Source organism: Elgaria multicarinata, chromosome 18 (assembly GCF_023053635.1).
Source record: "Elgaria multicarinata webbii isolate HBS135686 ecotype San Diego chromosome 18, rElgMul1.1.pri, whole genome shotgun sequence".
NCBI classification, from domain to species: Eukaryota; Metazoa; Chordata; class Lepidosauria; order Squamata; family Anguidae; genus Elgaria; species Elgaria multicarinata.
Genome location: NC_086188.1, coordinates 20617232 through 20637094, shown reverse-complemented (window position 1 = coordinate 20637094; position 19863 = coordinate 20617232). Strand labels below are relative to the sequence as shown.

The 19863-nt window shown below is 44.6% G+C and overlaps 2 protein-coding genes across 2 annotated transcripts in view; one reads left to right on the top strand and one right to left on the bottom strand.

Moving 5' to 3' along the window:
- Positions 1-16141, bottom strand: part of OAS3 (2'-5'-oligoadenylate synthetase 3) — a 60905-nt gene extending 44764 nt beyond the window's left edge. The window contains exons 1-5 of the mRNA XM_063144301.1: positions 15919-16141; positions 10772-11054; positions 9155-9330; positions 6356-6582; positions 2522-2669 (exon numbers count right to left, since the gene is read on the bottom strand). Coding sequence (XP_063000371.1) covers positions 2522-2669; positions 6356-6582; positions 9155-9330; positions 10772-11054; positions 15919-16134 — 1050 coding nt within the window. The 5' untranslated portion in view covers positions 16135-16141. The remainder of the gene's footprint in view (positions 1-2521; positions 2670-6355; positions 6583-9154; positions 9331-10771; positions 11055-15918) is intronic.
- DERL3 (derlin 3) overlaps positions 1-19863 on the top strand; it is a 257501-nt gene that overhangs the window by 171581 nt on the left and 66057 nt on the right. The gene's annotated exons all lie outside the window — the stretch shown is intronic.

Below are 19863 nucleotides of genomic sequence, written 5' to 3'. Positions count from 1 at the left end.
TGTTGTGATGAAGAGGAAATTTCACCAGGTTCTCCATATATACAAATGACACCTGCTGAAATTCCCTTTTCTATGCAACTGTTAAAGATACAGGAGCCCTGTCCTCCTTTCCATATGGTCAGCCTAGTTAAAGAACTATGGCAACAGGAAAAGGGCGTAATTATTCCATTAGTCACATCAGTCACTGGCATCACATCAAAAAACTATACAGAAAACCTTCAGAAATTAGGCCTACCAAAATACATGCATCCAGAAAGCAGTCTTACTTAAAACATTCCCAATTGTCAGGAAATTCCTGAATCGGTAAAATGACTCGGCAAAACCCATCATGTTCATCTAGAAAAACCAGCATGAGCAAGAAAAGAGAGATTGATGAGAATATAAACTGCTGTCAGGATCAGGCCTGACTCAGAATCTGAAGAGAAGGAGGAGGAGGAGGACTAGAATTTTCCCACCAATACTGGAACAAGGGGAGCAAATGCTCCAAGTCTCTTCAGGAGTCAAGGGGGAGTCTTCCCAGGAGTTTATCAGAGAGAATGCGAATGACTCAGAGCTCATCATAGAATCATAGAATAGCAGAGTTGGAAGGGGCCTACAAGGCCCCTTCTGCTCAATGCAGGAATCATCCCTAAAGCATCCCTGACAGGTAGTTGTCCAGCTGCCTCTTGAAGGCCTCTAGGGTGGGAGAGCCCACAACCTCCCTAGGTAACTGGTTCCATTGTCGTACTGCTCTAACAGTCAGGATGTTTTTCCTGATGTCCAGCTGGAATCTGGCTTCCTTTAACTTGAGCCCGTTATTCTGTGTCCTGCACTCTGGGAAGATCAAGAAGAGATCCTGGCCCTCCTCTGTGTGACAACCTTTTAAGTATTTGAAGAATGCTATCCCCTCAATCTTCTCTTCTCCAGGCTCAACATGCCCAGTTCCAGACCCCTGATCATCCTGGTTGCCCTCCTCTGAACACGCTCCAGCTTGTCTGCGTCCTGCTCCCTGGGAACTCAGCCACTGTCAGAAACAGGGTGGACTTCAGAGTCGACAGATCCCAGAATCCAGCACAGGGTCAAGCGAGCAGCTGAGAGGTGGTCTGCCATGCTAGCCACTCGCCAAAGACTTCTTGACAAAGACCATCCCTGAGCTAAAGTGGCCCTTGGGCTGCATGGGAGACTCTCCCTTCTAGTTGAAAGGGCAACTGCCTAGCTTCATTAGCCTAATTAAGCTTAGAGGAAAGCTTAATAGGAAAGACATGATAGCACTCTTCAAATACTTAAAAGGTTGTCACACAGAGGAGGGCCAGGATCTCTTCTCGATCCTCCTAGAGTGCAGGACACGGAATAATGGGCTCAAGTTAAAGGAAGCCAGATTCCAGCTAGACATCAGGAAAAACGTCCTGACTGTTAGAGTAGTACGACAATGGAACCAGTTACCTAGGGAGGTAACTCTCCCACACTGGAGGCCTTGAAGAGGCAGCTGGACAGCCATCTGTCAGGGATGTTCTAGGGTGGATTCCTTCATTGAGCAAGGGGTTGGACTCGATGGCCTTGTAGGCCCCTTTCAACTCTGCTATTCTATGATTCTATCATTCTATGATCCTAGCATTCCCACTTCCTTCAGGTGTGAAGAGATGTTTATTTGCTGAATAATGCTTTGTGGATTACACAGCAGACCTCTTCATTGGCTGAGTTTGGATGACACCCTAATCAATAAGAGGGGTGGTAACAGGAACAGAACGGGAAACAACAGTTGAGCATGTCGTCCGAACTCAGCTCCTGGGTTCATCTACACCAAGCAGGATATTCCACTTTGAAAGCAGTACAAAAGTGGTATATAAAAGGCAGGAGCCACACGGCTGCTTTATACCAATACTGAAGTGCACTGACAACTGTTGGGGCCCACTGACACATATTATATACCACTTTCATAGTGTTATATTCTGCTTGGTGTAGAGGTGTCCTGGGCCTCAACAGTTGTCAGTGCACTTTCTTACCACTAAAGCAGCAGTGTAGATCCCGCAGTGCACTTCAATCTCATTATAAAGCAGCCATGTGGCTCCTGCCTTTTATATACCACTTTCATACCGCTTTCATAGTGGAATATCCTGCTTGGTGTAGATGAGCCCCCGTCACGCATCTCAGCGGGAGGGCTTAGAATCATGACCAACAGCTATATAACGTTACAAATTAAATTTAAATTTATATTGTAAGCTTCTGGGGGGTAGAGACCTGTCTTTTTGCTTTTGTTTCTCTATAAAGAACCATGTGTACTGTAAACTCCAACATCTGTGCATCCTTTACAAGCAGCTGAAGGCATGTTTGACTCAAACTGTCTTTTGGTGGCCAGCAAGAAGAAAAGATAAGGTGGATTGATTCACATATTGTTACCAGTCCTGAGCCTTTGGGATGAAGTAGGCTATATATTCAGTCAATTAATTAAATAAATAATACATAAAATATGGACAACAATAATGATATAAATTCCTGCATTGGACTCGATGGCCTTATAGGTAGGCATGTCTTCTTCTCTTACCAGCACATCCCAGGGTTGTACCAAGGATCCATTGAAGTTCTTGCAACATTTCTGAACAGAATACCATGCTGCATCCTCTGCAAGCAGATCCCAGCGGCATCCCTCTCCTACGATCCCGGTTGGATCTGCTGGGTCTAAGATGACTGGTCTGAAATCCAGTAACAGAAGCAATGAATAAGATACAGACATTGCACAAGGGATTCACAGAATCCCCACCACCAGGGGGAAATATAGGGTGTGTTCAGGGCCGGTGCCAGACTATTTTGCACCCTAGGCAGGTGAGCTGCTTTCACCCACTCCCACCCCAGCATACCTGGGCACGGGGTGCCATCTTGCCCGCCCAGCCGAAGCGAAGCCAGGACGCTGGAGTGGGGCGGGCGGGCACGGCTTCGCTTCGGCTGGGTAGGTGCCCAGCCGAAATGACGCCAGGACGCTGGGGCAGGCAGGTGGCTTCGGAATGGCGCACCCAGAAGCCGCCCTCTCAGAGCCATTGTGGGAGGGCAGCGGCCGGGTGGGGCGTTCAGTGCCCCCCTTGCCTTGGTGCTCTAGGCAGCCGCCTGAGTGGCCTCTATGATAGCACCGGCCCTGGGTGTGTTTAAATAAAAGCTAAAATGTCAACTTCTTCCCCCTCCCCTTTAAATCAGCAAGTGAAACTTTATTCATCATTGCCACTTTAAGCTAAGAAAGGCTCATTTACAGAATTTTGTTTGTTATTAATACATATAGATATACAGTATATCAATACACTAAGATCTTAATATTTTATCATTTGTAACATTGCAATTTTGAAAAATCATCTGTTCAGGGACTGGCCAACGAGACCATATCACGCCAGTCCTTTTCCAGCTTGACTGGCTGCCAGTCCTGGTCTGGGCCCAGTTCAAACATTCAAAGCCCTAAACGGCTTGAGGCCAGGTTATCTGAAGGAACACCTCCTCCCATGTGTGTCTCCCATATGTGTCTGCCATCTTCAGGGGTCCTTCTCTGTGAGCCCCTGCCAAAGGAAGTGAAGCTGGTGGCTACCAGGGGGAGCAGGGCCTTCTCTGCTGTGGCCCCCCGGCTGTGGAATGAGCTCCCTCGAGAGGTTCATCTGGTACCTACGTTATACTCTCTCTCATGCCAGGTGAAGTCCTTCTTATTCTCCCGGTATTTTAACAGTTTATCATCTTAACTTTGCTGTTTAAAATCTGTATTTTAAATCTGTATCAATATCTGCCTTGCTGCTCATTTTTATCCTGGTTGTGGATACTTTTGTACTTTTATATTGTCTTTTTATACGGTTCTTTGTTTTATACTTTGATTCGTATTTGATGGTTTTAACTTTTGTGATCCGCCCAGAGAGCTTCAGCTATTGGACGGTATAGAAATGCAATAAACAATAAAATAAATAAACTATAACTAGCCATAAGCAAGAGCCTACATGAAGGAACCTTGCAGGACTCCTGGGCTCACACAAGCCTTCTTCTCCCTCCCCATCCCAGTTCTTAAATAACCAGAGTTAAAAAGGGCTGTGTAGTGTGGTTAGAGTTTTAAAGTGAGGTTCAAATCCCCCCCAGCCATGAATCTCGGTCTGAAACCTTGGACCAAGGATGTGTGAATAAGCAAAGCACATGGTCATGAAGGTTCGCCAAGTTCCACCTAGAAGCCTGTTCCTAACCCTTATCTGTCTCCGATTGCGAGTTTTGTTTTGATTTCTTTTCATACAAAAATCAGTGTGTATTTTTTGGCTACATTTTTCAAAATGTACACATCAATTGCGATGGGATTCATGGCAGGGAGTGGGGAGGGTTTGAAAAAATGCATACAGTCGAAAAATGCATACAAAAACGTAGTTTTGAAAAATGTGCACAAACATGGTTTAATCAATGGGCGAAAACTACATTGTTATATATGCATTTTTCAAATGTATGCACTTTTAAAAACCTTCCCCACACGTATCACATTGCAAACTCAGAAATATATGTCCTTCAACTGCAGTTTGCGTTCAAGTCTGTGTTCGGATCCAGCCAGGAGGTGTGAACTGGGCAGATTCAGGTCAAATACAGTTGTTGTTGTTGTTGTCTTAAAAATCTCATACATCCCTACTATAGTGAGGGGAACTATGGAGAATAGATACTTTGCGCACGCGCACACACACACACTCACACACAAGGAGAACTTTGCACAAACAACCTGGCACTAAGAGTCTTCATAATGTACGTAGAAACCATGGGCCCCATTGAGTCCCGGATTAGCACAATCAAATTTCCCTATCATCCCTTGGTTTGCAATCTCATTTCCCAAATCAGCTCCATCATCTCTTAGTTAGGGACAGGATCAGTGAGGTTTGAGCTCGTGTAGGTCCCTCACTTCAAACCTCGGTCTGCCTCGTTCCGGTTCCCAATTGCCAGGGTTTTTGTTGTTGTTTGAATGGGGAAAGTGTGCACTTGGGTACGCATTCTTTTAAAGTGCAAACCGAACTGTGTACTTCCTCTCCATTGACTAAAGTGTGAAAATGTGCATTTCCCCCCAAAAAAGTGGGTGTTTTCTAACGTACACTTTTCAAACCAGTATCGCAAGCTAGGGAATGCGTGAGCCTGCCCACAAAATGCATTCAAGGGTCCTTCCACTACCTTATTAGTTATCATATGCTAGGCAACATAAAAGCAGTATGTTCAATGATTAAAAGTTGACCAGGGGGTGCTGAGTAAGGGAGGGAATGAATGAATGAATGAATGAATGAATGAATGAATGAATGAAACACATCTATGTGAAACTGCAGCCTTAGCTAGACCTAAGGTTTATCCCGGGATCGTCCCGGGGCCGTCCCTGCCTGCTCCCAGGATCCCCTGTGTGTCAATTACATGAACAGGGATGAACCCGGGACGATCCCGGGATAAACCTTAGATCTAGCTAAGGCCTGTATAATGGCTGGTTGCTAAAAACAATAAACTTGACTTTGACTGTGGTGCCAAGTTGGTGCTGTGTTCCTCCAAAACCCCGCACTTTTGCTCCTGCAGGGTTGTGCCAGATAAACCCCCATGCCAGGAGCAAGCCAGCGGTTCACAGCGGTCATCCACCCCCTCCCCCGTCCCTCCCTAAGCAATGTAGGGCTGAGGGGGAAGAATTTGGTAACACATTAGTGCTTAAAAGTAGTCTACCATTTGGCAGTCAGGGATGGCAGGCACAGAGTTGAAAAAAGGATGAGAAACAGATAAACGACACACTAGATGATTACAATGGGGAAAAATGCATTTTGAACAAGGCCGTGTGGGGTGTTATGGTGATCATGCTGCTCGCCGGCCGAATGACCACCAATCTATATCCAAAACAGCATGTTTCTGGAGGGAGGTTTTATCCTTTACTTTGCTGATGCACAGCTGCGCAACTCCGGTTATAAAAAATAGAGATCTGCCACATAGTTCTTCCCCAATCCCGTTCATACTACCAGTAGCAGGGAGAGCCTGGCGGGGGTGGGATATCAAGCCTCTCTCAATGACAACGTTGGTAATATCCCGCCCTCCCCACCCCCACCCAGAAGTATGTTTTGCCGATTTCATCATACGGTGGAGAGTAAGTGCAATGAAGCTGAGGCACCACTGGCACTTGGACACCCTACGTGGTTGCGTAGCTCCACTCCCTGGTTGAGTCGGCCCTGTGTATGAGTCCTCCTGCATCCTCACAGAATTCTTTGGATTTCTTGGAAGTCACCCAGTAGAGGTTTGCCCAAAGAAGTCTCTCTGTGCAAGCGTCTGTTGGGGATGGATGAGCAATGGGGAAATATAGGAGATATTACTGAGGGTAGAAAGGAGCTGGCCTGGATCAACCAGGTAGAAAACAGGATGGGAGACTGACCTGGGTTTCTTGAGCTGGGTCCGTAGATAGCGCCCGAGGGTCTCATCCTCAAAGTCATAGTTTATAGTCCAAAATATGCAGAGCTGCCTGTGCTGCTGGAGGAGCCAAAGCACCGTCCGGAACCCTTCCGCCATGTCGAAATCCGTATCTCGACTTCCTTCTTCCCAAGCGTAGACAGCCAGCAGCTCCAGCGCATACTTGGGGGGCATCAACTTCCTCTTTGGCAACTACAGTTGTAGAATGGGGAAGCATGCTAGTGAAACCCACAGATCAATATGAAACAGGGCGAATTAGTTATTTTCCTAAACTGGGAAATTGGTTTTCCTTCAGATGGTAAAAACTACTTTTGCTTTGCTTCCAGACCTTTTGGGCAACTGAGGTGTGCTTTTCCACAATCAAGAGGGAGCTCATAATCTCTCTAGGATCCATTGCCATAGTGCTCTTATTGTCAAGAAGTTTATTCATATTTCCCCTCCTGGAACCTAAGCCTGTTAAATCTGGCCCCTGCCCTCTGAGTGTGTCAGATACCTTTGATTGAGGAAGGAGCTCCCCTGTGCTGGGCAGAAATACTGCAAGTCTGCCCCACTGCTGCTGCATGCTACAAAGCTTGGTAGTGCAACATGAGAGACCCCCCCTCCCTGCTCCTGAAATTTGGAAAAGATGAGGGGCAGTTGCTCATATCTCAGACTTTGGCTTGGCTTTCTACCTTTCTTCAAGGCTTGACTTCTGCAATGAGCTCTACATAGGGCTACTTTTGTGCCTAGTCCAGAAACTTCAACTAGTTCAAAATATGGGAGCCAGGCTGACCGTATCACACCAGTTTTAAAATCTTTTCACTGGCTGCCAATTAGTTTCCAGGCGAAGTATAAAGTGTTGGTTATCTCCTTTAAAGCCCTACATGGTTTGGGTCCAGGCTACCTGCGGGATCGCCTTCCCCCATACAATCTGCCCTGCACACTCAGGTCCTCTGGGAAGAATCCACTTCAGCTAGCAAAAACTAGATTAACAACTGTTACCCAGAGGACCTTCTCTTCTGCTGCTCCCAGATTGTGGAATGGCCTGCTGGAGGAGACTCATCAGTCTACCAGAATTCAAGAAAGCTATCAAGACTGATCTTTTCTGGCAGGCCTATCCAGTGGAGTTTTAAGATGTTTTTAGGATGTTTTTAAGGATGTTTTTAACAATGTATGTTATGTTTTAATTCAGTCTTATGTGTTTTATCATTTATTGTTGTTCCCCGCCTTGATCAAAGTGGAGAGGCGGGTAAGAAATAAATTATTATTATTATTATTATTATTATTATTATTATTATTATTATTATTATTATCTATCCATTCATTTATAGCCAATTCATACTTTGGGGTTCCCACCTCCATGCACGCCTGGAACTTAGCAGCACAACAGGACAAACCTCCTCTTCCCTTCCCCCATGAAGGAAAGGGGAGGGACGGGATCTAACTCAGTGGTAGAGTCCCTGCTTTGCATGCAGAAGATCACAGGTTCAATTCCTGGGATCTCCAGGTAGGGCTAGAAAACTCCTCCCTGAAACCCTGGGGAGACGCTGCTGCCAGTCAGTGTCCACAATACTAGGCTAGATGGACCCGGGTCTGGCTCAGTACACATCAGCTTCCTATATTCCTAAGTGTTGCTCAGATCAAGCTGCTGACACTCTCCCAGACGCTCCCATACTGCAAGAGGAATTGTCGAAGTCTGTTGGTGTTGCATTTTCACCAGATGTTTTCTGACAACCCTAACACTAACAGGACATTTGATATCTGTATTTGACATCATAAGACTTGATTTCAATATCTGACTCTACATTAAGAAAAAACCCTGCACCCTTACTAGGTATTAGACCTTTCGCGTTCACAACGGCAGCGACCGTGTGATTTTGAACTGAAAAGGGAATGCTATTGCAGTCTATTCCATTTTATTTATTTATTTATTTATTTATTTATTACATTTCTATACCGCCCAATAGCCGGAGCTCTCTGGGCGGTTCAGTGAAACAGCACCATCTAGTGGTGCAATAAATCCCATCATAAATTAGATACTGATATCTGTGTTTTTAAAATACGGGATTACCAGAAGAAACCATGGGAGACGTCCTGGTTGTTGATGACATCATACAATGGACCTGCAAACTTGTGACTGGCCAGTCAGGAGTGTGCTATAAATCTCTAGTTTAGAAAAGCCCTGAGTGATGAAACAGGAGGTCATAGGTTTGAATCTCACTTCTGCCAAGAACTCACTTGAGTGGTCTTAGACAAGCTTCTCTCTCTCTCTCTCTCTCTCTCTCTCTCTCTCTCTCTCTCTCTCTCTCTCTCTCTCTTTCTCTCCTCTTCACACTCCTCCCCTCCCCCCATATGGGAATAATAATAATGACACCTTATAGGGTTGTTGTAAGAATTACAGTGAGATAATTCATATAAAGTACTTTGGATCCTTGAAATGTTAAGTATTACAATCAAATGGTGGTTAGTATATCATAGGCAACATGCAGCGGGAATTTGACAGCTGAATAAATTTCATAATTGACGTCTGCCAAAATCAAATGTACTGACAAGCCTAAGGATTGCTTATCTGAGAGGAAGCCCCACTGAAAATATTGGGACTTACTTCTAAGTAAACATGCATAGTTTATGCACACCACTCAGATTTCAAACATTTTTTACCACACCATGCAGCCTATTTAAAACCCTCAGGGTGGCATATGAATCTGAAATGGGAAGAGGTGTTGGTACTGAACAATCCTCAATTCCTCTGCATGACCCTGGCAACATTGTCACGCCAACATACCTGTTTGTACCAGTATTTCACCAGCCGGATGAGACTCTTCAGCTTGGTGGGGCGATCAATGATGAACTTCTTCTGTAACTCCGTGAAGCAGGTGGAGAACTCACCGCCTCGGCTGCCGCTGCTCCTGATCAGGTCAATGTACACCTGAGGGTCAGGCTTGGTGCCCTGATATTGACCTGTCATTCAAAACAAACACAAAAGCCACAGGTATGCAGAGAGAATGAATGCTCAGAACAACTCTTGGGGCAAGTTATATTATTTGTGCTTTTTCAAAATTTGTTTAAGCTGACTACTTTCATTTTGAAGGAAAAGACGTTGTGATTGGAGCCCTACACTGGTTTCCTGGTGAAAATCCTGGCTCCTTTCAGCTGCCCCCAAAGGTGCTATTACTTGCCCCCAAACAGGACCTTTCTGGTGAAGGAGCAATACAGGACTGCCATGGAGAGCAGCGTCCCTGCATTTCCCCTTCTCCTCTCACTGGAATTGTCTCATGAAAGGAAAATAAGGATAGCAGCAGCCCTATTATTAGGGTTCACAGTTTGCTGCCCTGCTGTGCCTCCCCCCCCATGCCTACCTGTCTGTTTAATAAAGAAAGATTTTCACTGCTCCAATAGGCCCCCATCTCTTGTGACCCCTTGGCTCCGCCTCTGCTGACCTGCCCTCTACCCCACCAGTCAAACAGGCCACTGGGCTCCAATGGGTAAAGAAGTGACATCATCACCCTCAGCATCTCAAGGCTCGTGGCCCACTTCATTGGCCATCGCTTGCAGAGAGGTTGGGAGAGCACAGAAACAATGACATCACACTGCATCATCTTTTTTTACACCCGTGATTTTCAAACTTCCTATTTTCAAGGAATCCATAGGGATTCATCTGTTAAGTATCTGCTGCCCCCCAGAGAGACCCTAATTGCACATCACAACTACCCGGGGTTGGTTTAAAAGTGAGCTCCAAGGAGAAAATGAGAGAAGCTGACATTAAGCTATGCCCTTAGCACCACATACTCTGCTGTTTAGGAAATCTCAGAGGCTGCATTCAGACAACACAATAGTCAATGGTGGGTTATTGATTACTGCGGGGGTACTCCCCACACAACATAATTATAATCAACCGTGGTGTGGATTAAGGCTAGTGTTGAGTTGACTATTAGTCAACGGTGTGAATAACACATCCCCCTTGCCCCCAAGTCCTCCCGCTGCTATCCCATCAGCCATTGTGAGTTCTGCTGGCTGGACCAGAGTGGCAGCCTTAGTCACTCTTGCCAGGGGACTCTTTAGTTTTGGTCACTCTTGCCAGGGGACTCTGTAGTTGCTGAAAATAACCAACTGTGTGTGGCGAAATAGTCAAAGGTGCCCAATACACGACACAGTAACCAACGGTTATTCAAATAATCAACTCTGCACAGTGCTGGTTATATGTGCTGATTATTTCGGCCGAATAACCAACCAGGTGTGAAAAAGTCCCAACAGATTACATGATAACCAACCATTAACTATTTAACCCACCGTTGGTTATCCTGTCATCTGAACCCATTCTAAAGCTCTTTTTCTCTCCTTCCTCACCACCCACCCAAGCTCTACTTGAGAAGAAGACTCCACCCTAGGCAGGAAGCCTCACCGAGAGCATCAAAAGCTGGCAGCACATCAAAGTCAATATACTCCTCAACGACGTAAGAACGAAGCTTGAAGCTGAGCACACGTGGGTTGTCCCACTTTGATTCCTCAATCAACACATTTAAATTCATCTGTTCCTGGCATTCTCTGAGCCGCTTCTGAATCTCCTCGATGATCTTCTTCCTGTCCCTTTCCTGGTCTGTGTAGCCTTTGAAGATGTTTAGAAATACCACAAGGTCGGCATCTGAACCCTCTTTCAGGGCTGTGCCTTTCCCTGACGAGCCTCCCTGGGAAGGAAAATCAGAAAATACCGTAAGAGCACACGAAGAGCTGAATTAGACCAAAGGCCTCTCTAGTCCAGCATTCTGTTCCCACACCGGCTGGCCAGATGCCCTACTGGGAAACCCACAAGTAGAACATGAGTGCCACAGCACTCTCCTCCCCATGTTCCCCAGCAACTGGTGCACTGCCTCTGATACTAGAGGTAGCATATAGCCATCAGTACTAGTTGCCATTGATAACACCATCTGCCAGGAATTTGTTTAACTCCACTTTAAAGCTGTCCAATTTAGTGGCATCTTTCAATCAATCACTTTGTATTGAGAACTGAGATTTTCTGTGTTGTTTTCTCTCCTATTTTATTTCCAATTTTTTGGTGTGTGTCTTTTTACTTGAAATGCAATTGCAGCACCAGCCCGTCCTCTGGTAAAGGCCAAGTGAGGCATTTCATTGCTACTATGCCTATAAATAGAAGCTTACTTTTTGTGGCTTCTGCCCATGAAAGATGCTACGAACTTGGACAGATACTTCTGCTTTGTATTCAGGTTCTTGGGCACATTACTTTTCTTTTAGCCTCTCCAAAATGGGTATTTGGTGACAGGCCATTCTTAAACATGGTAGTCATGGTACCAGCCATGGTACCAGCTCAATCAAAATTCCAAATGTGCCCACCGGCCCAGAAAGGTTGGGGGCCCTTAATATACCCTCTGTATGCCACACCTCTGTAAAATACTCTCCCAGTTCCATGTTCAGCCTCCATTTTCAATAATTATTCTACCCTTAACCACACTCAGAGCTAGGGTTGTGCATCGCTTCAGATCTGAATCCAAGGGGAATCGGGGTGATTCAGAGGACTTTGAAATAGATCCAAAGTGAATCGAAATAGATCCGGCTCAGTCCGAAGCGAATCGGCTTGATCCAGATTGATTTGGACCCTTTCTAAAGCACAGATAGACATGAAAATTGGCACCATAGTAGGGCTTCAGCTCTGCCAAGTTTGAAGCATATCAGTTCATCCCTTGATTTTTAGGAATCCTTTAAAGTTTGAGGTTTTAAAATTAAGTTTTGGAAAATACACTGTCATTTTTAAAGATAAAGAGATGAAACTTGTCACCATCATATGTCCTAAGTAGGTCTTCAGCCATGCCATGATTAAAGCATATCGGTTTTTCCTTTGATTTTTAGGATTTTTTTTAAAAAATTGAGGTTTTAAAATTATTTTTTGAAGAATACACTGTCATTTTTAAAGATAAAGACAGAAAACTTAGCACCATGATAGCTCCTAAATAGGGCTTTAGGCATGCCAAGATTGAAGCATATTGGTTCATCCCTTGGTTTTTCTGGGGAATTATTAAAGTTCAAACTTAGTTTCACCCAAAGAAATGAAATTACAGATACAGACATGAACATTAGCATCATGATAGGTCAAGTAGCCCAAGAAAGAAGGAAAGCAAAAGGCAACAGTGATAGGGGGAGATATGCCCAATTAAATGCAAAATTCCAGAGGTTAGCCAGAAGAGATAAGGAATTATTTTTAAACAAGCAATGCGTGGAAGTGGAAGAAGACAATAGAATAGGAAGGACAAGAGACCTCTTTTAGAAAATTAGAAACATTGGAGGTAAATTCCAGGCAAAAATGGGTATGATCAAAAACAAAGATGGCAAGGACCTAACACAAACAGAAGAGATCAAGAAAAGGTGGCAAGAATATACGGAAGATCTGTATAGGAAGGATAATAATATTGGGGATAGATCAGACGGTGTGGTCAGTGAGTTAGAGCCAGACATCCTGAAGAGTGAGGTCGAATGGGCCTTAAGAAGCATTGCTAATAACAAGGCAGCAGGAGACGACGGTATCCCAGCTGAACTGTTTAAAATATTGCAAGACGATGTTGTCAAGGTGATGCATGCCATATGTCAGCAAATTTGGAAAACACAAGAATGGCCATCAGACTGGAAAAAATCAACTTATATCACCATACCAAAAAAGGGAAACACTAAAGAATGTTCAAACTATCGGACAGTGGCACTTATTTCACATGCCAGCAAGGTAATGCTCAAGTTCCTGCAAGGTAGACTCCAGCAATTCATGGAGCGAGAATTGCCAGATGTACAAGCTGGGTTTAGAAAAGGCAGAGGAACTAGAGACCAAATTGCCAATATCCTCTGGATAATGGAGAAAGCCAGGGAGTTCCAGAAAAACATCTATTTCTGTTTTATTGACTATTCTAAAGCCTTTGACTGTGTGGATGATAACAAACTGTGGCAAGTTCTTGGTGGTATGGGGATACCAAGTCACCTTGTCTGCCTCCTGAGGAATCTATATAACGAACAAGTAGCAATGGTAAGAACAGACCACAGAACAACAGACTGGTTTAAGATTGGGAAAGGAGTACGGCAGGGTTGTATACTCTCACTTTACCTATTCAACTTGTATGCAGAACACATCATGCGACGTGCTGGGTTTGACGAATCCAAGGCTGGAGTTAAAATCGCAGGAAGAAACATTAACAATCTCAGATATGCAGATGACACCACTTTGATGGCTGAAAGCGAGGAGGAGCTGAGGAGCCTTATGACAAAGGTGAAAGAAGAAAGTGCAAAAGCTGGGTTGCAGTTAAACCTCAAAAAAACCAAGATTATGGCAACCAGCTTGATTGATAACTGGCAAATAGAGGGAGAAAACATGGAGGCAGTGACAGACTTTGTATTTCTGGGCGCAAAGATGACTGCAGACGCTGACTGCAGCCAGGAAATCAGAAGACGTTTACTTCTTGGGAGGAGAGCAATGACAAATCTTGATAAAATAGTTAAGAGCAGAGACACCACACTGACAACAAAGGTCCGCATCGTTAAAGCAATGGTATTCCCCGTAGGAACCTATGGCTGCGAGAGCTGGACCATAAGGAAAGCTGAGCGAAGGAAGATAGATGCTTTTGAACTGTGGTGTTGGAGGGAAATTCTGAGAGTGCCGTGGACTGCAAGAAGATCAAACCAGTCCAGACTCCAGGAAATAAAGCCAGACTGCTCCCTTGAGGGAATGGTATTGAAGGCAAAACTGAAGTACTTTGGCCACATAATGAGAAGACAGGATACCCTGGAGAAGAGGCTGATGCTAGGGAAAGTGGAAGGCAAAAGGAAGAGGGGCCGACCAAGGGCAAGATGGATGGATGATATTCTGGAGGTGACAGACTTGACCTTGGGGGAGCTAGGGGTGGCAACGGCCGACAGAAAGCTCTGGCGTGGGCTGGTCCATGAAGTCACGAAGAGGCGGAAGCGACTAAACAAATAAACAACAAGGTCTTCAGTAGGGCTTCAGCCATGCCAAGTTTGAAGTAGATCAGTTCAATCCATTTTTTGATGGAATTTTATAAATGTGTGCTTTATTGTGTACTGCTTGTGCACAACACACAGCAGACACACACACACACAAAGTAGAAGACAGTGAGAGACTCAACAAGACAGAATTCAGATGATGATGATGATGATGATGATGATGATGATGATGATGATGATGATGAGTGTGCTTACAGTTCAGTAACTCTGAAGAAAGGAACCAAAAGGGACCTTCTTCCTAGGCTTCCTAGGGATGGGTTGGTCTAACCTTTATAAAATCATAACAGTTTCACCACTCTTCCTGAAATTTTCAGGTGCCAGAAAGAAGTGTTGATTGTATACACCCTGAAGATTTCAGGATGATTGGTGAAAGCTTGAGGGACAAAGAGCAGTTTAAAGACAAAAAGCAAAAACCCAAACACCCCTCCTTCTATCAATGTTGACTTTGAAAAAGACATTGGCGACCATTTTGTAGTCACACTGCCTGAAGAGACCAGAAAGTTTTAACCAGAAACAATGAAGGTTTTCTGTTCTTCTTGTATTGGAGTTGGTGGGAAGCTTGTCTCCCCACTCCCATGTGAAGATTCATTTCATTTAGTCTTTAAAATAAGCTTTTTTACATGTAATGATAGTTAATGGTACCACCCACAAGCACAGGCATGCTCAGTACTGCTCTCGCTCTCGCTCTCTTTCTCTCTCCAGAAGAAGTTAAGCATGCTCCATCCAGTCAGAGGAAACACCCACTAACAGCGTTTCAGTCTTGTCTGGATTGAGCTTCAGTTTATTAGCCCTCATCCACTCCATTGTCACAGCCAGGCACTGGTTCAGCACATCCACAGCCTCTCCTGATGAAATAGAGTTCCATGTCATCAGCATACTGACAGCAATGCACTCCAAAGTTCCAGATGTCCCACTCCATGTTTTTACGTAGATGTTAAATATCATGGGGGCAAAACCAATCCCTAGGAACCCCATCCATGGGCCTGATCTTGGTTAAAAGCTTCATAACCTTAAATCTTGTGCGTGAGAGTAGACCATAGGGGTTTTCTTAACTGAATCTTTATTGTAAGGGCCTATGAGAACTGCAGTTAGTCAGCGCCATCTTAAGAGAAGCACTTCCTGGTTTGTGTAAAATGTGGCTCGGTTTTCCTCACGATTCCTCCAGCATCAGAGGCCTCCAAATACATGTTTCTGGGGCGCAACAGTGCGAGGGGGCTGTGGCGTATGTCCTGCTTGTGGACTGCCCCTAGACATCCAGCTGGCCACTGTGAAAAGCGAGGTGCTAGACTACATGGACCTTTGGTCTGATCCAGCACAGCTCTTCTTGTGTTCCTTAACATGGTGCATGTTGGTGCATCATTCAAAAGCATACTTTTTTCTGGCCCGTGATTTCTGTTAGTTTTTACATGAAGTTGGTAAATCTTGACGGTACCAGATACTGTTGTTCATTACAAATGTACACCTTCCCCAACTGCACTGCTCACCCTTTGAATCCCCCCACCATCCTTCCAGTACCTGGAGGGCCCTGATCCTTACCTTAACCACCTTCAGCACCTGGGGTCGGGGAACTATCGAGCAAGTTGCGTCTGTGAAGCACGTTCTCTTCAGGAACTCACAGATGATGTCGATGGCCTTGCGCACCTGCCACAGGAAGGCCTGGTTGGGTTGGAGATAGTCATAGATGAACTTATCCAGCCGCCTTGCTTCAGTGTCGTAGAGATTCATGGCAGAGACGGAGACAGGAGAGAACATTCCGACAGCTGAGCCTGGTAGATCGCAACAAGGAAATGCAAAGACCTTTACCTTTTCTTGCTCCCTACTTTCATTTCCCAGGCCTCTAAACAGTTTCGTTTCTTGCCCAGAGGAGCAGATTTGATGGCGAGACAAAGCAAACATGTGCGTCAAAGGGCCTTGGAATGTGTAAAGCGGGAGAGGCATGGGACAGAGGAGGAGGGAATAAAAGGCCAGCTGGAAAGAGAAGGTAGTTGACCCTAGAGAAAAGGAGGAGGCAGCTGGAGAGCGAAGGAGGAGAGCTAAGAAGGACATTCAGGAAACCAACAGTGTGGTGAAGAAGAGAAAGAAACAGAAAAAGCAGCCCCTTCCGTTAGAGGTAGAGGGAACCTCCACAACAGAGACTGAAGGAACTGGGACAAGCAACTGATGTTGTTCTAGCAACAGTAACAACACTTTTTACAGTGAACTGTGGCTTAAAGTTTGAGTTGTTCCTACTTGCCTTATTTTTTTATTATTATTATTAAAACATTTGAATCACTGGGATCTCAGGGCAGCATACAGACAGATAAACAGTATAAAACAGTGGTTCCCAAAGTGGGGGGTACCAACCCCTTGCGGGGATAGGATTGCACAGGGGGGCGTTAAGAGGCAAGGGGGCAGCAGGGGGCGCTAAGAGGCAAAGGGGCGGCAGGGGGGCACTCGAGGTGGTCTTTTCCAAGAAATGCCTCTCCAAAAGGTCTTAAAACCAAGGGACCTTTTTATGGGAGAAGGTAGTTTGGTCCCAAGCCATCTAGGGGAAGAATCCACACACGTATTAATACCGTTTAAGAAGAGTCCTTTTAATGGTGAATTGAAATGTTTCAAAAGCACCAAAACACTAATGAAAAGACATACCCTACTTGGTGTGCCCCACCACGCCGGCTGCAAAACATCTCTCCCTCGGCAAGCCTGCGGCGGGTGCTTCCCATTTAAAGGGCCTGTGCGCAGTACGGCCCCTTTTTCATTCTCTGCTCCTCAGCTCAGTTCCTCTGCCTGGCCGCAGCCACTGCTCAGCACAGGCGCCCAGACCAGCAGGATCCAGATGAGCGCAGCCCCTTTAAATGGGAAGCACCCGCCCCAGACTTGCCAAGGGAGAGAGGGAAAAGAGGGGGAATGCCTCTGTTTGCAGCCAGCATGGCATGGTACACAAAGCAGAGTATGTCTCTTTATTAGCGTTTTGGTGCTCTTGAAACATTTCAATTCACCGTTAAAAGGACTCTTCTTAAATGGTATTAATACATGTGTGGATTGAGCAGGGTCTCCCAGGGGGCCCTGGGCATTGGACTCCCAGGGGGTACTGGGCATGGCTCTGGACAACTCGGGCTGATGGAGCGCCTCTCCTGGCATGACCCTTCCCATAGCATGACCATATGAAAAGGAGGACAGAGTTCCTGTATCTTTAACAGTTGCATAGAAAAGGAAATTTCAGCAGGGGTCATTTGTATATATGGAGAACCTGGTGAAATTCCCTCTTCATCACAATAGTTAAAGCTGCAGGAGCTATACTAGAATGACCAGATTTAAAAGCGCTTTGAAAAAGAGCAGCAAAAATAGCAAAGGTAGCCATGTTGACTTATAAGCAAAATTTCAAGATCCGTATTGTTGTGATACTTTTATTATAACATTATGCTGACTAGGAATGTTGAGTACTGCAGTCCAACACATCTGGAGGGCACCAGGTTGAAGAAGGGTGTCCTACTCCAAGGTGGACAAGAAATGCACAGATGATCATACTCAAAACACCAGGGGGCAGCGAATGACCAGCAACAATCATTTCTCTCTGTGTGCTTGTGACTTTATGTATTTATTTATTGCATTTTTATACCACCCAATAGCCAAAGCTCTCTGGGCGGTTTATAAAAATTAAAACCACAAAAACCAATCAAAATATAAAACAACCAGTAAGCTGGTCACATGGCAGGCCATGTATGCAGCACTCCCTGATGGGCTGTGCCCCTTCTTAATTAGTGAGAGCTGCCAACTCAGTTTTCTGCTGCAGGCACCAAAATGTCCAACAATTTCTGCAGACATTGTGAGAGTAACTAGAGAGTAACTAGAACAGCTTTCCCGGAGTTGCCAAAGGGTTTGCTCCTTTGCCTGGAACAGCAGTTTGATTTGCAGAAATAGGCAAGGAAAGGATAAACAGCAGGGCCAAGTTCAAACTAGCATTGGGAACGTATTTCTGCTCAACCCCATGGCACATGTGCTGTGAGGTTCTAAATAAATAAATAAATAAATAAATTTGTATATAAGCAACTGTATACATGACTGAAATATATTAAGATTTGCATATAAGCAACTGACATCTGGATTTGAATATAAGCAACTGTATACTGTTTATGACTGAAAGATTAGCAATTGCATGTTCAAACTGAACTATGTTTCAAACATTAGCAACTGCTTGTTAAAACTGATCACTTACAACTGTATCCTGTGTCAATTTTCAAAGTCTGTTTGATTGGTTTGACTATATTTGTGCTCGGTATTCAAATATTATCGTATTATTGTATTTCAGTTGGTGATATAGGCCTTAGCTAGACCTAAGGTTTATCCCATGGTCGTCCCAGCCTGTTCCCGGGATCCCCTGTGTGTCATTTAGATGCACAGGGATGACCCCAGGGCGATCTCGGGATAAACCTTAGGTCTAGCTAAGGCCACCATCCCTTTAATGATTCCTAAGCACTTGATCATAAGCTTTCAATCACAGTAAACATAATTATTTCATCACTGAGCTTGTTGATTATCAGCCGTGTATTAGGTCCTCTTCTCGTTATCTTATTCTGATGAAATGCATTCATCTCTTGTTGCATCACTTCCTTCCATTTACATGCTTCCTCTGGTGGTATGTCCTCAACTTCTCCCCAAGTTGCACTTCTCATGCACTTCTGCCATTCTTGCAAGATAGGACAATCCTACGGGTGGCATGCCTTTATTAGCTCGAACTGATCATCTAGGTTCCTGTTCAGTAGTGCCATCTGCTGGTATATCAACTTTTAGCTCTGAACTTTCCTCTATTGCCTGAACTTTCCTTCTCACTCTACAGAGGGTTGTAGTTCTTTAATTTGTACTTTACTTTCAACATCCATATCTATTGGTAAACGAACCAGATCAATATCTCTTGTCTGACTCAGAATTGCCTATTGAATTGACTAACGTATTTCTTCGATTGTAAGACGCCATTGATTGTAAGAGGCACACCAATTTCAGTACCACCAACAGAAAAAAAAGCTTTGATTCTAAGAAATAATAAACGCACCCGTGATTCTAAGATGCACCCCGTTTTTAGAGGTGTTTATATGGAAAAAATGTGTGTCTTAGAATCGAAGAAATACGGTATTTCTCTTTCATCAAAATAGACAACACTCTTCACTGTAACTTTGCCTGTAATAGGATTTAAAATTCTGTAACCTCAAGTTCCAAGTTCATACCCAACCAGAATCCCTTCTTCTGTCCTATCATCAAACTATCATCTCTTCTCTTTTGGTAAATGAGCATAAACCTTACATCCAAACATCCTGATAGGCCCCATGTTGGGTTTTCTCAAATACCAAAGTACAAAGGGTGTCTGGCCAGTTGCTTTAGTGGGCAATCTATTATGCAAATAAGTTGCAGTCATCACAGCTTCTCCCCAATATTTGTTGGGAAGATTAGAATCCAAAAGTAAACATCTAGTCATTAGCATATTTGGTTTATTAAATCTCTCACTTG